General features: G+C 43.8%; 1 protein-coding gene across 2 annotated transcripts in view; it reads right to left on the reverse strand.

Moving 5' to 3' along the window:
* The window catches only part of GPR107 (G protein-coupled receptor 107), a 49,040-nt gene extending 29,154 nt beyond the window's left edge, over window positions 1–19,886 (reverse strand). The window contains exons 1-5 of one of the 2 annotated variants that reach the window (XM_053373165.1): window positions 19,691–19,886; window positions 4,729–4,848; window positions 4,098–4,148; window positions 3,004–3,092; window positions 289–386 (exon numbers count right to left, since the gene is read on the reverse strand). In XM_053373165.1, the coding sequence (XP_053229140.1) occupies window positions 289–386; window positions 3,004–3,092; window positions 4,098–4,148; window positions 4,729–4,848; window positions 19,691–19,852 (520 nt within the window). In that variant the 5' untranslated portion in view covers window positions 19,853–19,886. The remainder of the gene's footprint in view (window positions 1–288; window positions 387–3,003; window positions 3,093–4,097; window positions 4,149–4,728; window positions 4,849–19,690) is intronic. The other variant, XM_053373166.1, reaches the window with a different exon arrangement.
* Between the last annotated feature and the right edge of the window lie 1,411 nt (window positions 19,887–21,297).

The raw sequence follows: 21,297 nt of genomic DNA on the forward strand, positions 1-21,297 counted from the left end.
AGGGGGGGAAGCGAAAAAAATCGCAAGACTCGCAAGACGTTTTTGTCTTGCGAAGCAAGCCCATAGGGAAAATCATCTTGCGAAGCGCATCGAAAAATGGAAAACCCTTTCGTCTAGCGGGTTTTTCGTCTTGCGAGGCGTTCGTCTTGCGGGGCACCACTGTAGTGATCTCTACTGACAGGCCATTGGCATTCACCTTTTCCTGATAAGACACAGGACTGTGATATAGAGCATGCAACTGAAGCTGTTCATTAACTTAATGGCCAGCCATAAGTCGGAGAGACTTACCTGAATTCTGCTTGCTTCCCGCATTCACACTCCCATCAGTGTCATCAAATATAATTTCTGGCAACTGGGGAATATTGGATTTGGGCTTGACTTGCACACTGGGGAGAAAGAGGGAATGCTTTAATAGCACAAAAATATTTATATGGGTAGAAAAAATATATGAGATGACATTGGAACCCTGGAAACTGCTGCCTTATGCCATCAGAACACTGGTCCATCTAGGGCAGAACTGTCTACAATGACTGGCTCTCCAGGGTTTCAGGGCCAAGCTTGGGTGTGTAGAAACCAGCCTATTATATACAGGGTGAGTCCTTTAAAAGAGGCCTGCACCTAAAAATGGATCTAGAAATATGGTCAAATTTGAAACTTTCTTTGTTGGGACGTATTGCTGCTATAAAAATGAATGTATTGCCTAGAATGCTGTTTTTATTTCAGACATTGCAAATTGTGGACAAGATGGATTGTTTCAAGAAGTGGCAGAGAGATATTTCAAGATTTGTCTGGCAGGGCAAGAAGCCTAGAATAAAATTTAAAATATTAACAGATGCAAAGGAAAGAGGTGGGTTTGCCTTGCCAGACTTTAAACTTTATTATGAATCAGCAGCTTTCTGCTGGCTTAAGGACTGGCTACTTCTTGAAAACACAGACATTTTGGATTTGGAAGGTTTTAACAATGTATTTGGATGGCATGCATACTTGTGGTATGATAAGATTAAAGCGCAGAAAGCATTTAAAAACCATATTGTTAGGAAAGCATTGTTTAATGTTTGGATAAGATACAAGGATTTATTGGAAAATAAAACCCCAAGGTGGCTGTCACCGATGGAAGCGAAAGCTCAGAAAAAGCTCAATATGGAGGCTAAATGGCCGAAATATTGGGAAATTTTAGAACAAGATGGAGATAGACTTAAATTGCAGAGTTTTGAGAAATTAAAGAATAAAGTGCGAGATTGGCTCCATTACTATCAGATAATGGAGGCATACAATTTGGATAAGAAAATTGGCTTCCAGGTGGAAAAATCAAAATTAGAAACAGAATTGTTAGAACCTAAAACAAAGAATTTGTCAAGAATGTATAACTTGCTGTTGAAATGGAATACTCAGGATGAAACGGTTAAATCTGCTATGATAAAATGGGCACACGATGTTTGACATAATATCATGTTTGCAGACTGGGAAAAGTTGTGGAACACCGGTATGAAATTCACGGCATGTAATGCCCTAAGAGAGAATATTATGAAAATGATTTACAGGTGGTACATGACCCCAGTCAAGCTTGCAAAAATCTATCACTTGCCCGATAATAAATGTTGGAAATGTAAGGAAAATGAAGGCACATTTTTTCACCTTTGGTGGACGTGCCCAAGGATTAAGGCTTTCTGGGAGATGATATATAATGAATTGAAAAAGGTATTTAAATATACCCTACTGAAGAAACCAGAGGCCTTTCTCCTGGGCATAGTTGACCAATCGGTGTTAAAGAAGGATAGAACTTTTTTTATGTACGCCACAACAGCAGCAAGAATACTTATTGCAAAATATTGGAAGACACAAGATTTACCCACTTTGGAAGAGTGGCAGATGAAGGTGATGGACTATATGGAATTGGCGGAAATGACCGGCAGGATTCGAGACCAGGGAGAAGAGTCAGTGGAGGAAGATTGGAAGAAATTTAAAGATTATTTACAGAGATATTGTAAAATTAAGGAATTTTAGAATAATGTTGGATTGGAACTAAGTGGTTTCTAGCTGTGATGGGCTAAAAGAATATGAAAAAATGGGTTTATATAAGTAAAAATCTAAGAGCGTAATAATTTAAGAATGAGATCTGGGTAGCAAAAAGAGGGAAAGAAATTGTTGAATTAATAACTTGAACTTGGAATACAAAAAAAGGGTGGTATGAGGAGGTCCTAGAAACAAGTAAATGAAAAATAAGGAGATGGAAAGATTGATTGTTTTTAACAATTTTTGTTGGATATTTTTTCTTTTTTGTTGTTTTTTCTTTTTTTTTTTGTAATGTAAAATCCTTAATAAAAATTATTATAAAAAAATAAAAGAGGCCTGCACCTAAAGCAAGGTGATTTCAAATAGAATGGCATAAAGTGTGGAACGTAGAGATTAATGATAAATTCATGTGTGCTATCAAAGAAGGGGAATATGGAAGAGAAATTATATTGAGGAAATATGGAAGGCATTTGTGGAATTTGTGCTGTTAAAGCAGAAAGGGGTCAAACTATCTCAGAAACTGTTAAATTTTTGGAAACTTGGGAAAATTATGATAAATAATGGTCTCTGGTGCAGGATGCACATTTTTTGTACTATTATTATTGTTTTTTTAAAAAAAATAAGAAAAGCTCAGGGGGCAGAGCACCTACCTTGTATGCAGAAGGCCCTGGGTTCAATCCCTAACATCTCCAGGTAGTGTTGGGAATGTCCATCCTACTGCTTGAAAACCTGGAATGCTGCTGCCAATCAGTGTAGACAATGCTAAGCTAGATGGACCTTGCATATGTTCCTAAACGTCATATCCGTTGCACTGCCCACCTTTATTTCTGGCCCCGCTCACGACTGGTATGGGGCCCTTGGAATGTTTCCCAGGAGGTAATGAGGCCCCTGGGCTGTAATTTTGTTTCCCAGAGCCTATGCTTTCTGCTACAGGCTCCAAATTGGGGGTGGAGGGTGAGAGAATGGAGAGATATGAGAAGCGTCTCTTACATCTTCTTTGTGAAGTCCAGTATCAGACGGGTGACTGAGATGTCATGGTCTGGTGTTTTATTCAAAATGCAATATTCCATTTCTTCATCCTGGAGAAGAAGGAGTAAGCAAAAGCTGATGATTCTAAACACCTGCCACCTTCTTGCATCAGGGGAGGAAGTAAATGGCCTATGGAGTTTGCTTGTCAATATTTTTATTATTATTCATTCTTTATTCTGAATTCAAACAAGGAACACATAAAACCAGAACAAAGGACAAAAATCAAATTACTTGCAAATTTCTCCAAACAGATTTAAGAGGGCATAAAGGCCAGAAAGTTGTTTATATTTTTTTTTTATTTATTTAATAAAACGTACGTACTGCTTGCTTGTAAAAAACAAGCAAACCAGAGATCTTGGGCAACATGAGGAAAGAACAAGAGCAACCCAAAGCATCTAATGTGGGTACGGGAACCTGTGACCTTCTAGGTCTTGTTATCGACTACAAATGTAATACAAAATTCCATCACTTGCTGCATAGTTTTCGAGTTCTGTTTGCCCTCTCAAGGTGCGCAGATAATGAGTAAGCTTCTCAGAAACTGCCATAATTACAGCAATTTTTGGTACCAGTTCTCTATAACTGACAAGACAATTTTCTATCATTGAGAAGTAACTAGGCATGCTCTGACCATCAAATAAGTGATTACAGGTTTGCAAACACTCCTGGCATTTTCTCCATCTATATAGATAATAAACATAGTTTAGGATCCTATACTTCTCTCTCTCTGCTACTTCTGTCTGAAAAGGCTCTCCCTCCCTCCCTCCCTCCCTCCCTCCCTCTCTCTCTCTCTCTCTCTCTCTCTCTCTTTTACAGCTGGATAGGTCCACCAGAGGTTTTCACGTAGCAATAACATCACTTTTCAGAGAAGCAGACATAAATCTAAGGAGGTACTACCAATACATTGTCACCTCAGTCCATGTTGTGTCCAAGATGAATTTGTACAAGGCAGAGCATTCTTCTTCATTAGCCAAAAGAACTCAGCAGAAAACAATGATAAATTTGGGTGTTCTAATTGGTCTTGTCTGAGCTAGAATGTGCTCAACCTATGCCCTTACCAGATAGGTGGAGAATCCATCATTCCGTGTTCGGTCTAAACTGAATCCCACCTAAAAAAGAAAAAAGCACATACATATTTTTTTTTCAAAGAAAGAAGCATTAAAATTTAAGGTTTTCAACAGATTTTAAGTATGTGTTAAAAAAAAACAGTAATCAAGCTTTTTACTTCTTGATAAAAGCAGCCATTTCTCATATTAGAAAAACTTTGCTAAAGCAGTACATAAATGAAATTAAAAACAACAACAATGCCCCTCTCAGAAAGTGGCACTGTCATTGGAGGTGTTTAAGCGAAGGTTGGATGGCCATCTGCCAAGAATTCTGTAGCTGTGATTCCTGCACTGCAGGGGTTGGATTAGATAACCCTTGGGGTCCCTTCCAACTCAACAATTCTAGGAACTCCCATCATCCCTGGTTATTAGTTACCCGAGTCTGATGAGAATTGAAGTCCAGCAGCATCTGGAAAGTCAAGGGCTCCCACCACCACTTCTAGCTCAAAAGGATAGACCTTTGCAAAGGGCCAAGTGGTGTTTGATCCCAACACATGACCCTCCCTTTGACTGCCCAACCCTTCCATGAAGGCATGGGGGGTGCTCCTTCAGCTGGGGGGCAAAATACACAAGGGATGCCTACCAGGTAGTCTTTGACACCCACTCCGACCGGGTTTACTGAGAGGTTGTGTACGTTGACCTTCATGAAGCCATCTTTGAAGAAGCCGAAGGTGTTCAGATGGACTTTCTGACGTACGTCTTCCTGGAAAAAAGGAAACAGGGCTTCTTTTCAAGCTGCAGTGAGGCAAGCTGATGCAGGGATGGGCAGGGAGGGGGCTTGTCACTGGGGTTGGTGAATGCCTTGTCATTCAAGGAGCAGAGGGGGGCCATTTGGGCAGGTGGGATGCTGCCCCATGGACCTCTAGTGTTTCAGCATAGCTCAGTTAGTTAGAACGGTGCTGATACCACCAAGGTCACAGGTTTAACCCCTATATAGGACAGCTGCATATTCCTGCAATGCAGAAGGTAGGACTAGATGATCCTCAGGGTCCCTTCCAACTCTAAAATTCTATGGATAAGTCTACCAACAGCCAGCTCCTTTTTGCTTGCCTCTATAAGGGTGATCCTGCCTGGCAGCTTCCTGATCCTCAGTCTCAGTGTTACACCTTTTAGAACTCAACAGGGAGGGAGGATGAGGATGAGGCTAGACCTACAGTGTGTGGGGGGGAAGTATTTGATCCCCTGCTAAATTTGCCCGTCTGCCCTCTGACAAAGAAATGACCAGTCCATAATTTTAATGGTAGGTTTATTGTAGCTGTGAGAGACAGAATAACAACAGGAAAACCCCAGAAACCCAGAAGACAAAAGTCAGAGACTGGTGTGCATTATAATGAGTGAAATAAGTATTTGATCCCCTATCAACCAGCCAGATGTCAGGCTACCTGGTATCTTCACTGTATGTAATGAGCTGAGATTAGAAGCACCTGCTGTAAGGGAGAGGTCTTACCTGTAATCCCAGCTCGTTACAGTACCTGTACAAAAGACACCTGTCGACAGAAGCAATCAATCCAGCAGATTCCAAACTAGCCACCATGACCAAGACCAAAGAGCTGTCCAAGGATGTCAGGGACAAGACTGTAGACCTGGACAAGGCTGGACTGGGCTACAAGACTATTGCCAAGGAACTTGGTGAGAAGGTGACAACAGTTGGTGCAATAATTCGCAAACGGAAGAAACACAAAATAACTGTCAACCTCCCTTGGTCTGGGGCTCCATGCAAGATCTCATCTCGTGGAGTTGCAATGATCAGGAGAACAGTGATGAAGCAGCCCACAACTACACGGGGGGAACTTGTCAATGATCTCAGGGCAGCTAGGGCCATAGTCACCATGGAAAGAGTTGGTAACACACTACGCCATCAACGACTGAGATCTTGCAGAGCCCCCTTGCTCAAGACAGCACATGTACAGGCCCATCTGCAGTTTGCCAATGCACATCTCAGGGAAGTTCAGGGAAGTTTTTACACATGTTCAGGGAAGTTTTTAATCTGTGATATTTTACTGTATCTTTGGTTTCTATGGAAGCCGCCCAGAGTGGCTGGGGAAACCCAGCCAGATGGGCGGGGTACAAATAATAAATTATTATTATTATTATTATTATTATTATTATTATTATTATTATCTGAATGACCCAGAGGAGAACTGGGTGAAAGTGTTGTGGTCAGATGAGACCAAAATCGAGCTCTTTGGCATCAACTCAACTCGCCGTGTTTGGAGGAGGAGGAATACTGCCTATGACACCAAGAACACGATCCCCACCGTCAAACATGGAGGGGGACATATTATGCTTTGGGGGTGTTTTTCTGCTAAGGGGACAGGATACCTTCACCGCATCGAAGGGACGACTTTATAAAATCATTTACTTTATATTAATTTATATACTGATTAACACCAAAATAAGTTTCTAAGTAGTTTACCAAGTACAAATAATAGTCACCCCAGTAGCCTACACACCATACCCAATATGGCAAAGGGACCCAAAGAAGGGACCTCTTGTTATCTACCATTCCATACCTCCTGGAAATGCATCAGATCTTGATAACCTTAGATTTTTTTTTACATATGGGCAATGCCTTAGTCCTTAAGGCTGTAGAGTCCTCTCCCCACAGCAGAAGAGAAGCGACATGTAAAACAATTGGTTACTTAGCAGACTATAGGCAGATTCTTGTGCTTGGGCTGGGCAGAGCTTCTGAAAGGCAAGGCAGCCTATTCTGGGTCTGTTTGGTTGTTCCCAATTATTGCAGACAGCTAATCGTTTTGCATGCTGATGCACAGGTTGACAGTTCAGTGCAGTTCCTTACACACCTCAATGCTCTTCCTACCATTCATACTGCTCTTTGCCAAGGAGGGGAAGAAATTGTGGGTGGTATTTAGCTAAGTTTTACTCAGGCACTATTTGCAATCCAAACATATGTTAAATGCTTTGACACTGAAGCACTAAGTGCCCAGAGCCCCCTGAATGGAAGCTTCTGAACAGCCCCCTAAGCCAATGATGTATCTTTACCAAGCCCACAAAGGGAAAGTCCAAGCCAGGAAGAATTTCAAATCAAGTGGAGCTTGAAGTATACTTCAAGGATTTGAGGGAAATTATCAGAATTAGGCAGGCATTGCCAAAGATTCCTGAAGGGGAACCATCTGGTCAATCATAACAAAAATATGAGCAGCACGTTCTAGCCGCCTTGGGCTTTGATGCCATTAGGAGATAGAGGAGGAGAATGGGCAAAACCATGATATAATTATAGTCTTAGCCTCATTGTGGTTAAAGGTATAATGGGGGATAGGCTCCAGGATAACGTGCTCTCCACAAACATGATGTCCTCCGTTCATTTGCATTAACCTTAACAATGGTTACTGTCAATCTGGGTTTGCCTTGAAGAAGGATTTGAAAACCAGGGTTTGAAACTAGTTAGCAAACCCTGGTTGAGAGGGAAACTGGTTAGTGGCAACCTTGGTCTAAAAGGTGGTACTGACATACCTGTTAACCTGGTCAAGTCCACTGAGGGAGAGAAGAATGGCACTCTAGAGAGGTGGGAGCATAGCCTCTTGCAGCCTGTCACTGGTGTAATGGTTAGTGTGTTATACTAGAACAGGGGTTGGCAACTTAAGGCCCATGGGCCACAAGTGGCCCACGGGGGTCGTTTAACTGGCCCACAAACCACCCTCAAACCGAGCCGCCCGCTCAGTGAGTCCCCGCCCGCTGCGCTAAAACAGCACAGCATGGGGACTTGCTTCCGCAGCGCCAAAAATCTCATCTGAGCAGATGCTGAAAATCACTTCTGCGCAGACACAAAAAATCATGGGCACACAATCTGGCCCACGGAGGGATCTCCACTGGAATGAACCGGCCCAGGAGAGGTAAACCTTGCCAACCCCTGTACTAGAACCTGAGAGAGACCAGGGTTCAAATACTCACTCAGCCATGAAGCTCGCTGGGTGAACTTGGGGCCAGTCACTGCCTCTCTCAGACTAACCTACCTCACAGGATTCTTGTGGGGATTAGATGAGGGAGAAAAAGAAATATATATGCCACCTTGAGCTCATTGGAGAAAAAGTTAGGATATAAATGCAGTAAATATATAAAATATATAAATATATAAAAGCAATGCAGGGCAGCTTGATGTCCTGTAGTTGTTGTTTGGACTCCAGCTACTATCAGCCGCAGGCAGCCTGGCCAAAAGGTCACATCTAGAAGGCACCATACTGGCCGCCCCCGCCAAAAGGGACAGGTGTGCCAGCTTTCAACAACCTGGTGCTGCTTCAGATGTTGTTGGACTCCAACTCCCATCAGGCCCGAGCCAGTTGATGGGAGTTAGAGTCCAAGAACATCTGGAGGACACCATGTGTTGCTATGTTACACCTGCACCAGCAACCCAAGAAATACAAAATAAAACCACAGCTGCAAGTCTCTGCCTGCGCCATGGAAGGCGGACAAGGAGCGATTCATTCAAATGACAATCTGCCCTGCCCAAGATACACCTTATGGTTCTGTTTTCCCACACACACCCAACCTCAAGTGCACACACCTGGCTTGCTGCAGCACTGTTTGTCTGGCCATTACTTCCAGTTAAGAAGTGTGTTACATTTACTCAATGGAAATCAGTTACATGTGAAATGTCCAGGACTCGCCACAGAGACAGAGGTTCTTAAGACACCCGCTAGATTTATCACTGAGACACAAACAAGAGCAAACTTAGAGCACTTGAAATCTGAAGATCAACACTTTCTGGTTTTAATCAGCAGGGGGCAACATCACCACAGCCCATGTACAATGAGGGAACTAAAGGATTTCATGAAACAGGACTGGAAATGGTGGCTAACGCCCATGGGGGCATATCCACACACACAAAAGCCAAGTATGGATGCATGGGGGGATCTTTAAACAATGATTAACAAGAGCATGGGAATGTGTCAAAGTTTTGAATGCTGAACCTGCATTTTCCACTACTTAAGAAAGCCTTACTTACTTACTTACTTACTTACTTACTTACTTAGAGCACCACAACCCCAGAGTCGGTCATGACTGGACCTAATGGTCAGTGGTACCTTTACCTTTACCTAAGAAAGCCACCTATTGGGGGTCAACAGCAGGGGAGGGATTTCTCTTCACGTCCTTTGGGGATTCCTGAAATCACTGGGTCAGCTAGTGTGTGCGCGCGCTTGTCTGTGTATGCATATATGTGTGTATATATATAAAAAGAGTTAGGAATTCTTACAAACCCTAACCACATCTCACAGCTAAAGTCTGTAGAAATAACTTGCTTTGAGTCATAGCCACCATCCTTTTTTCAAAATAGACAGAGGGAAGAATTCAATCAACCTTGCATGGTCTTTTTTTTTTTTTAATTGAAAACAATTTATATGCCACTTGCTCAACAGAAAACCTCTAAGCAGTTTATAAAGAACACCTACTGGTAAACCCTATACCTGCCATTATAAAGAAGTTCAAGAGAGCCGGACAAGAAAACCACTACTTTTCAATCAACCTAGCAAAGTTTTATTACATATGAAAAATCAACAGAACATGATTATAAGCCTCCAAGGACACATGGCAACTTGTGAAATGATACCTTTGTTTAAAAACTGAAATGACTTGAAAGTTAAATGTAATTAAATATAAATTTGGTGCTTCTGGAGGGGGGATTGTTGAACACTGATAATTGCTTCTTCTATAAATATGTGAAAACAATAAAATATTTGGTGAGGGGGGAGGGGAGTCCAAGGATGCTCAGACAAGAACTATATACATGTAATACAGTAACTTGGGGTGGGGGAATCACAGACCAGGAAATAAAAAAGGAAATGCATTAACTACCAGTTCAAACCCTTATTTTAAGCAATATAAGCATGTCAATTTACCATTAACAGGATTTTTAAAATGCTTAACTTTTGGCTGGATTGGTCTCTCCCCACACCCAGCCGCTGAATTTCACAAGACTGAATTAGTCATAGAACCACGTCGAGATTTCAAATGTATATGTTATCTATGCAGCCCATTATTCTACAGTTTCGGTTACAAGTGTTTTGCAACTTCTGAGAAAGAACTGCAGGCCAGCAAGGGAAATGAGTAAGATGTGATGGAGGAAACTGACAAGGGAGAAAAATAAAGTCAACATAGTTTTACTTTCAAGCATCAGCCTCGCACATCTACTTTCGTTTACCCCATCCATACTCTTGCTTAATGGCGCATGTCTGTACTTGCAGCTTGACAAACCACAATACCAGCTCACCAATCGTGCATATGAGGATCAGAAGACCATGGCAAACCTCCTAACAAATGGCATTACTTTTTTATCATTTTGTTCTCTGTATAGTTATTTTTAAGCATGTCACACACCCAAATGCTAGCAGTTAAGCAGTGTATAAGTGCCTTAAATTAAACAGTTATTTTCATTTTTAAAAGGGGCTAATATGTTTAATGAATAATATTACGAGTGTGTGGTACAGTGGTTAGTGTGTCAGGCTAGGGCCAGGGAGACCAGGGTTCAAATCCTCATTCGGCCATGAAACTCACTTGGACCAGTCACTGCCTCTTTCAGTCTAATCTACCTCACAGAATCGTTCTGGGGATTAAACCTTGTATGCCACCTTGACCTCCTTGGAGAAAAAGGGGGGGGGGATATAGATGCAATAATAAGTAAATGAAAATAATAAATGCACAAGGCTCAAAAGTACTGAACCAGAGGGGCCTCATATGCTGTGGTCCACCAGAATCCTGCCCTTGAAGGTGCAGAGATTCCAGCATCTTGGACACACAACGGCCAAGGAGGTTCCCCACTAAAGGAAAGAGAATTTGCCAATGGAATTGTGCAACAGTGAAAGCGGGGGGGGGGGGACAAAACAACCTCTCTGGTGGTAGGTGCTTTCAAAGGTGGTCCTGCATGTGTGTGAGGGACTCCATGGAACACGCCTACCCAGTGGCCACCTTCAATGTCAAGCCTGCCACCACCAAATATCCCACCTGGGATCACTGTTCACATCTTCTGGGGCTCTACTCATCTCAGCAATGCCAAAGTTGGGAGAAAGGCTGGGGTGCACTTGCCACTGCAAGCAAAGATACAGAAGCCTGGCCACACCAATGGTACAACAGCCATTTTATTTGCACACCAAACAAACACTCTACAGATGAGCTACAGTCTCTCTGCAAAATCACTAGGAAAGTCCCAGTGTGCTCCATGGGATATCTTATATACAGAGCATTGCACAGCCCCATTGAATCACACAGATTGGCTATTCTGGTCCACATCCTGTTTTTCCTACAGTGGCTAATCAGATCAATACAGGATTCAGCTTTCATGACAGTGCAACTATGTTACTCAAGAGTCCATCAGGCTCACTCTCAAGTCTGCACAGAATTGCAGTCTTAAGTGGATATCAGTTAAGCAGGCTCTTACTCAAATATCTGAGGATTTCAAAAGATGCATTACATCAGGAATATTGCAAGGTGCCTTATAATGAGTCAAAGCATTGCACTGCAAATTTGCATTGCAAATTCTGCAGTTTAGGTGGTTGAACTAGAACACATGACCCTTGGGATACCTTCTAATATTACAATTCCGTGATTCTGTGAAAGTGTTGGCCCACCTAGTTCACAACTAGAAGTAGCTCTCCAGGCTTTCCCAGTTCTACCTAGAAATGCTATGCATTGGACCCATTTCTTTCTACAAGAAAAGTAGATGTTCTACCACTGAATTAGGGCCCTTTGTTTACCACATTGTAGTCCTCATGGTTCTGAATAAAATGCAGAGTCAAACAGGAATTTAGGAAGCTGCCTTATACCGAGTCAGACCACTGGTCAGTCCAGCTCAATACTGCCTACACTGACTGGCAGCATCTCTCCAGCATTTCAGAGGCAAAGAGTATTCCCAGCTCTACCTGGAGACACCAGGGATGAACTCAGGACATTCTGCTTGTAGGGCAGAGGCTCTAGTGCTCAGGTACAGCCCTATCCTCTAAAACAGAGGTGAAGAACTTGAGTTTCTGCAGATGTTCTGCAGACGCCATTATTCCTGCTGCCTGGGGCCAAAGGGAAAGGGAACAAGGGTCCTCCAGCCCAGCTCTCATAGTTTTAACCTCCAATTGGAATAGAGCTAATTTAAGCAAATACTTTACCTTTCAGCACAGAGTGCTAAACTGTACCTGTTAACATTGCTGACTTCCTGCTGACATGACCTCAGGTCACTTGACATAAGGTGCAGCAGACTTCAGGCCACCCAAGAACGAAAAGCAAAACAAGTACAGTGGTACCTCAGGTTAAGTACTTAATTCGTTCTGGAGGTCCGTTCTTAACCTGAAACTGTTCTTAACCTGAAGCACCACTTTAGCTAATGGGGCCTCCTGCTGCTGCTGCTGCGCTGCCGGAGCACGATTTCTGTTCTCATCCTGAAGCAAAGTTCTTAACGCAAGGTATTATTTCTGGGTTAGCGGAGTCTGTAACCTGAAGCGTATGTAACCTGAAGCGTATGTAACCTGAAGCGTATGTAACCCGAGGTACCACTGTACTTGATTGAATCTCAACCCAAAGGTTCCTCCAGTCCAGCCTCCAGCTCTCACAGTGGCCAACCAGATGCCCCAATTGGAAGCCTCAAAAAGTTGTAACTTTTCCTCACAGAGGAGTTGATCCAGCTCCTTCATCAGTTTAGCGGCCCATCCCCAGCTCTACAAAATCCTTTTTGAGGTGCTGCAACCAGAACAGTAAACAGTAGCCTTGTTTATACAACACAGAAAGCCAAATAATGACTTCTAGGGGTGGAGAACAGTTTTCAGACAGAGGGTTGCATTCCTGCAATGCTGACAAAGTTAGAAGTAGCAAGCAACAAAGCACTGGGAGAGAAAAATTATGCTTGTAAACTTTAACATTACTGTTAAGCAAACATCCCTAGAAAGTTGAAGTGGATTACAGTAAGGGTGGGAATGCCTCAGGTCTGGTGACCAGAAGTGGCCCTCTAGGCCTCTCTATCTGGCTCTCAGTACACTTCCAGGGCCACACCCCTTTCCCCAGGCCACACCCCTTCACACTCTTCTCAAGTGCTTTTGCTTGGCTGGAACACCCTTGAAATGTGACAATGCTTTTGATTACCTCAATGGAGGATAGAGATGTGTGTATGACGTGGAGATGCAAAGGCTGGGGGAGAAGTGGACAGAAAACATTAGGGGAAACAAGGGCGTGTCAGAAACAAACAACTGAGAAGCTGATGTGAAACTGAAGCAAAGAAATATTTGCACTCCAGTTTCTTGCAATTTCTTCCCGAATTTTTCTGGGGGTTTTTCCAGGCCCTCACATTTCTCTGTACAGTGGTACCTCGCAAGACGAATGCCTCGCAAGACGGAAAACTCGCAAGACGAAAGGGTTTTTTGAGCTGCTTCGCAAGACGATTTTCCCTATGGGCTTGCTTCGCAAGATGGAAATGTCTTGCAAGTTTGTTTCCTTTTTCTTAACACCGTTAATACAGTTGAGACTTGACTTCGAGGAGCAACTCATAGCACGCGGTGTGGTAGCCTTTTTTGAGGTTTTTGAAGACTTTGGTGATTTTTGAAGCTTTTCCAAAACTTTTCCGACACCGTGCTTCGCAAGACGAAAAAAATCGCAAGGCGACAAAACTCGCGGAACGAATTAATTTCGTCTTGCGAGGCACCACTGTATGTATAAAAATCTCCAAGCTTTGATTGGCTGGCAGGTGGGTGAGTTACATCCATGGCTTGGCCCACTTTTGCCTCTGGCCGAGCCCACCATTGGCATGAAGCCCCCAGAATGTTGTCCAGAAGGGAATGGGGCACTCACTCATCTTCAAAAAGTTTCCACACCCCTGATTAACAGAATGCCCAATAGCTTACATGTTTATTTCTTTTGTCCCTGTGTAATGAAGAGAACAAAGACAAGGTGAGCTTGGAGAAGGCAAATTAACCTGAAGCTTATGTTCAGCTGCAGTTTTCTAGTTTGAGGCACTCAAACATTATGCACTAGTCCTTACAACAGAAGGAAATGACCTGCTAAAAGGGACATTGCTCAACTGAGCCCTGAGCTAAAGAATGAGTAAGCATTTTTGTTGCCTGGTCTTTCCTGACAGCTTCAGAGAAAATGGAACAAGAAACAGGAGGGGATGAAACAATATCGTAATGGGTGCAATTATAACACTGCCTAAGATGATGGCAAACCAGGCCATCCACACCTTCTGGCATGCTTAGCTCAACACATGACACATCATGGAATGAAGCTCAGCTTACAAAAGGCAGGGCTTTCTCAGCCAGGGTTCAAACACTGTGGAATGTCCCCGACCCCCAGCACTGAAGCCTGGCCTCCAGCTCCCACCATCCCTGACCACTAGTTGTTCTGGCTGGGGCTGATAGGAGACCACAAGATGTGCAAGGTACCACACTGGCTACCCCCAATTTTTATTATGTATGCGGATCCAGAGAATAGTCACAGCTCAGTGGTGGGGCATTTTGCCTTGCATACAGAAGGTCCCAGGTTCAATCCCCACCATATCCATTCCCTGCTTGAAACCCTGGAGAGCTGCCATATACAATACTGAGCTATAAGGCAGCTTCCCAGATTCACTCAGCCCTTTCTCCAGAAGTACAAACTGCAAAGACTGGAATCTTCCTTTATTTTTAGGGGGATGCACCAGCTTTGCATGCAGAAAGTCCAACATGTGACCTACCCTCCAAATAGTCCTGGGAACTGTAGGTTGTTAAGACCTCTGGAAATTGCGACTCTGAGTGGTTAACTACAGTTCCCTTGATTCTTTCAGAGAAGCCATGTGCATTAAATGTAAAGCATGGATGTGACCTGGATTGAAGCATATTTTGGAACCCCTATGATTGTAGGCTTGTCTACACATTACACTGCATGATCTGGATGCAGGAGGCTCCAGGTTTAGGCCCTAGCATTGTCAGGAAAGAATCAATTCTGAACCCTGGAGTGTTGCTGCTAGTTAAGTGTAAACAATGCTGAGCTAGATGGACCAACAGCCTGACTCAGTGTGCATAGGAAGCTGCTTTAAACTGAGTCCCATCATTGGATCCACCTAGTCCAATATTGGCTACACTCACTGACAGCAGCTCTCCAGCGTTTCAGTCAGGCAGCCTCTCCCAGCCCTAGCAAGAGATGCCATGAGTTGAACCTGCAACCATCTGCATGCAAAGCAGATGTTCTACCACTGAGCCCTTTCCCAGATAAGGCAGGTTCATATGATCCTGCGCTTTACCATCTTAAAAGTTTGGTGCTATTAGCTGCCATAAGATAAAATAATTGATATCCTGAACTTAGAGGACTTTCAAAGATCTGAACTTACAGTACAATAGCCCTCATTAATGGTGTTTGTGTATAAGTAACACCAAGGTGGGAAACCCCCAAGTTCCAATTCCATTTGGCTATGAAGCTCACTGAGTAACTGGTCACTGTCTTAGCCTAACCTCCTCAAAGGATTGTTGTGAGGATTTGTCCCCTACATTGCCAAGAATCTTGAAATGTGATCATTTGACCAGTCATAGAAGTTGGGATAAAGAGGATAAAATGAGGTGGGGAGTTGATAGAGGAAAAAATGAAGTACACTGTCTTGATCTCCTAAGGGGAAGGACAGGACAGAAATGGTCTTTCATCATTATTTCTTAAAGCATAAGAATTTTCCTTATGAGCCAAACCTTTGGTCTAGCTCAGTACTATCTACATTGACTTTAAAAAATAATATAGTTTTTTTAAAAGCAACAGATAAACAAACACCTAACAGCAGCCACAGTACAACAAGCCATAAATGGAAAAAAGAGTCAAAGCAGCATGAAAGGCTAAATGACTACCTGAATAAAGTCTTTTCCTGAGAGCAGGAGGAGATTGATAGGAAGGGAATTCCATGGCTGGACACAACCCCTGAAGTGGCCCATCCCTGCCACATGTGCCTTGGATACTAGAAGAATTGGCAGAAGGACTTTCTGGAAGATCTCAAAGGCAGGCTCATTGATAAGAAAGTGGTCCTTTGAGTAACCTGGTCTTTCTAGAACTTTCCAGGTCGTGACCAACACTTTGAGCTCTGCCCCAAGAGAGCCACACAAATTCTTGTAACTGTTCCCATTCAACACCTTTCTGCAGCATTCAGAGAAAGCTTCAAGTTTCCAAACACAGGTTGAAAAGGCAGAGTTGCACAGAACATATTAGAGAAGTCCACATTAGATGTAACTAAGACACATTATCACGGCCAGATCTAACACCTCTGCTATCCTATGGCGTTCCAGTCTACTGCCAAGATCTGGATATCCAGGCTCATTGATGGTTTCCGGAGAACACCCAGACTCCGAACAAGAGTCCTCTAGGGAAGAACAGCCCTAGCTAAGCCAGGATAACCCACATTCCCCAATTCTATTGACAACACAGGGTTCTGAAGCGGCTCAAGCAATTGTTCATATCCTCAGGCTGCAAAACCAGAGACACGCACATAATAACTAGATGAGCAGGCAATGGACATGCACATGATAACCACAGCACCTAAGTCCATATGCATCTCAGCAGCTACCTACAAAGTCTTAAACTAACCACACCTGTAACTTATGCATATTTGACTTGTGCACATTCAGGTTTAAGTGGGTGGCAAAAAAAATAATAAATTGAAAGAGGACAGAATTCTTGAAAAAATAACTTTGGTAATCCCACCCAACATTGAACCCAATGTGTTTTGATTATATACAATTTTGGCTTTTGGTGCGATACCTGAAACATAACCTCCACAGTCAAAACAAAAAAAAAATTCCTTCCAGTAGCACCTTAAAGACCAACTAAGTTAGTTCCAAGAACTAACTTAGTTGGTCTTTAAGGTGCTACTGGAAGGAAAAAATTTTTTTTTGTTTTGACTATGGCAGACCAACACGGCTACCTATCTATAACCTCCACATAAGTTGCAGGCTTACTGTAATGCTCATTATCATCCCAAATACTAAACGCTAATAACCTTTAATTATATTGTTAACAAAAAGAATAGGTTGTATGCAACTTAGTCCTACTCATCATCGATCCATTGAACTTAACATATCCAAGTTACTCATTTGTTTCCAAGCCCAATTCAAGGTGTTCAAATTAGGGTTTAGAGCCCTAAACCACTTAAGCCCCAAATATCTGAGCTTCTGGACCCTCTGAACTGCGACAGGACAGCACCTTATCTGTGGCAGGTCCCTCCACACAGAGGTAGGTCTGACTTCCTTTGTTGTTGTTTAGTCATTTAATCGTGTCCGACTCTTTGTGACCCCATGGACCAGAGCATGCTAGGCACTCCTGTCTTCCACTGCCTCCCACAGTTTGGTCAAACTCATGCTGGTAGCTTCAAGAACATTGTCCAACCATCTCGTCCTCTGTTGTCCCCTTCTCCTTGTGCCCTCCATCTTTCCCAACATCAGGGTCTTCTCCAGGGAGTCTTCTCTTCTCATGATGTGGCCAAAGTATTGGCGCCTCAGCTTCAGGTTCTGTCCTTCCAGTGAGCACTCAGGGCTGATTTCCTTCAGAATGGATAGGTTTGATCTTCTTGCAGTCCATGAGACTCTCAAGAGTCTCCTCCAGCACCATAATTCAAAAGCATCAATTCTTCGACGATCAGCCTTCTTTATGGCCTAGCTCTCACATCCATACATCACTACTGGGAAAACGATAGCTTTTACGGGCCTTTGTTGGCAAGGTGATGTCTCTGCTTTTTAAGATGCTGTCTAGGTTTATCATCGCTTTTCTCCCAAGAAGCAGCTATACAGCTCTGAGATGATCCAGGGACAGTCTACATATATACTGGCCTATTCCTACCTCTTAATGGTCACTGCTCCTGCTCAGGCCGCACAGAAAAAGCATTCTGATTCATGAAACTCATTCCAACTGTACTGATAAAACATAATAGAATTCTACAGGATGTGGTATTAGTGTGTAAAAACAGTCCAGATCCAATTATCCTCAGGCATGCACCTTCAGATGGTGGAGATGTCAGGCACCATTCTGGCACCCAGGCATCTTCGCTTGGTCACAAGCGGTTGATAGCCAGGTGCAAATGCACAGGCACCTGGCTAATTTTGAACACCAATGGGTAGAGATGGTCCTTGACACAGTGTGATCCTGAGCCATTTAAGACTTTATAGGTCAAAACCAGCATTTTGAATTGTGCCCAGAAACTACTTTGCAGTCACTGCAGGTGGGCCAGGATTGGTGCAATATGTCCTTCCCCACTGAACTCTGCACCAGGTGAAGTTTCCAAACTGTCTTCAGAGGCAGTACAATGTACTCCATGTACAATGGATTGCAGTAGTCTAACCTAGAGGTTCCCAGAGCATAGGTGACAGAGGATAGGCTATTCCTGTCCAGATGGGGCACAGCTGCGCCATCAGCCAAAACTGATGGAAGGCACTCTGCCACTGAGGCCACTTGAGCCTCAAGCAAAGTCAAAGGTCCAGAAGGACCCCTAACCTACATACCTGCTCCTTCAGAAGGAGTATAAGCCCATCAGGAACAGGCAACCCCCTATCCATCCAGACTTAGGGAACCACCCACCAACAGTGCTTTATCTGGATTGAGCTTCAGTTTGTTGGCACATCCACTGCCACACCTACAGATGTAAAGGAAAAGTAGAGTTGTGTCATCAGCATATTGCTGACAGAACTCCTGATGACCCCATTCAGCAGTTTCATGTAGATGTTGATCAGCATAAGTGGGGGAAATCAAACCCTGAGGTACCCCACATTGAAGGCTCCATGTGGCTGAAAAGCACTTCTCAAGCATTACCCCTTGAAAACAACCATCCAAGTAGTACTGGAATTACCACAAAGCAGAACCACCCAACCCACAACTCAAGACAGTTTCTCTAGAAGAACCCATGGCCAATGGTATCGAAAGCCGCTAAGGTAAAGAATTGGCAGGGATGCATTTCCCATGTCTCTCTTCTGCCAGGGGATATCATACAGGGTGGCCAAAGCAGTTTCTGCATCAAAACCCAGCCAAACCCCCAACTGAAATGAATCCATAAAAACCACCCCATTAAGTCCTTCTCAGAGATGACCTACTGGAAATCAATGACACCAAGTCAGTCATAACCATCAATTTCCATGGGCCTCCACTGAGTAACATTAACTCTGGCTACAACCCAATAAAAACAGGTTCTAGCCATCTAAGTCCTACAATACCCACTGGAGGGCAGTGACCCCAGAGTCAGCCACACGGATCAATTTCAAGAGGTCTCCTCTTGGGTATTACAGTATTATTATTACTATTGTTGGTTATTTCCGATCCATTACGCACCGATTTCAACGGTTCCTCTCGAGTAAGCCTCAACACTGCCTACAAACCAATAAGGATGGGCTTCATCCAACGAAGTCCTACTCAAGAGTAGAACCCACTGAGGTCACTGCCCACTATCTTTCAAAGGGTCTCCTGCCGAGTAAGAGCAAACAGTGATCGCAGCCCTAGCAAGGTGGAAGAAGTTGCCTCGCCGGCTTCAACCCTCGGCACACCGTGACCCGCCCGATTCGCTCCTCTCCTTTTCTCTCCTCCCCCTCCTTTCCCCCAACCCTCCTGCCCCTCTCCAGCGGGCCTACTTTGAGAGTGAGGTGGTGAACTCGGGCCCGCGCGGGGTCTCCCAGGAGCAGAGCCGCCAGCAGGATCAGCGCCGCCTTAGGCGAAGGAACCAAGCAGGAACCGCCACCGCCTCTCCTGCTCCTGCACAACGCCATGTTTATTCCAGCATCAACACCGGGCATCCTCGCAGGCCCCTCCTACTTCCGGGGTCAGGGGGCGACGTGGAGGAGGAAGAGGGACAGACCGGAAACTACGCTACAGCCCCCGGGTTCATAGAGAGATAGCTCTAGACTAGAGAGACGTTTACTAGGGACGAAAGCGACGAGCCTTGGAAGCCGCGGGTTTTTTTCCTCACCTAAGGGATGGGCGGGGCAATGAAAACCCCATACAGTATATGGAATTATTTCCTCCAAGAAGCTTAAGGTGGCATAGGTGGTTCTCCCCTCCCCTCCATCTTATCCTCACAACAACCCTGTGAGGTAGTTTAGGCTGAGAGAGGCAGTGACTGTCCCCAAAGTCAGACCCGGCGAGCTTCCAGGCCCCAATCGCTTATTGCTGATTTTATTTCATTATTATCTGTGAATGCTTTAAATAGTTGCTTTGAACTATTTTTTTTAGCGATCTTTTGATTCTAATTGTAAAACGCTCTGAGGTGTTATTACAGTCAAGCGCTATATAACTCTTTAAAACAAACAAATAAGATAATCAAACACAAGATTTTTTAGGTACAGTATCTGGGATTGGGCTAAAGCTACAGTCTACCAAAATGATCAGGGTGTGTGGAGCGAATCCCCTATGAGGAAAGGCTGCAGCATTTGGAGCTTTCTGGTTAAGAGGAAAGGGAAGTTGGGGAGACATATTGATATACAAAATTATGTGTGGCATGAAGAAAGCAGATGGGGGGGGTTTCCCTCTCTTACATCCAACAAAGCTGGATGTAGGAAGATTTAGGACAGATAAAAGAAAGTATTTCTTCATGCATCACATAGTTGAACTATGGAACTCCCTTCCACAGGAGGCAGTGAGGGCTACCAACTTAGATGGCTTCTTTAAAAAAGGGACAAATTCATGGTGAGGGCTTTGCTCTGCCTCCACAGTCGGGAGTGGACCTTCATTCTCTCTTAATGCACTCAAAAACACTGCATGGCTTCCTTAGTCCAATCTAATCCATTTGGTTCATCCTTGTGAGTCATAGCATTGAGGGTTTGTCATTGAGGGTGAGTCATAGCATTAGTTTTCTGTAGCTCGGGATCCAAGCCCAGCAAAACCTGGCCTGAGGCAGTGATGCTTCTGAATACAGTGGTACTTCGGGTTAAGAACTTAATTTGTTCTGGAGGTCCATTCTTAATCTGAAACTGTTCTTAATCTGAGGTACCACTTTAGCTAATGGGGCCTCCCACTGCCACCGATTTCTCTCATCCTGAAGCAAAGTTCTTAACCTGAGGTACTATTTCTGGGTTAGTGGAGTCTGTAACCTGAAGCGTCTGTAACCTGAAGTGTCTGCAACCCAAGGTACCACTGTACATACTAGTTGCTGAGAATCACAAGCGAAGACAGTCTTGATGTTGCAAACATGCCCTGCTTTTGGGCTTCCCATTGGGGCATCTGGATGGCCACTGTGAGGACA

The sequence above is a fragment of the Podarcis raffonei genome, chromosome Z (genome assembly GCF_027172205.1).
Source record: "Podarcis raffonei isolate rPodRaf1 chromosome Z, rPodRaf1.pri, whole genome shotgun sequence".
NCBI lineage: Eukaryota > Metazoa > Chordata > Lepidosauria > Squamata > Lacertidae > Podarcis > Podarcis raffonei.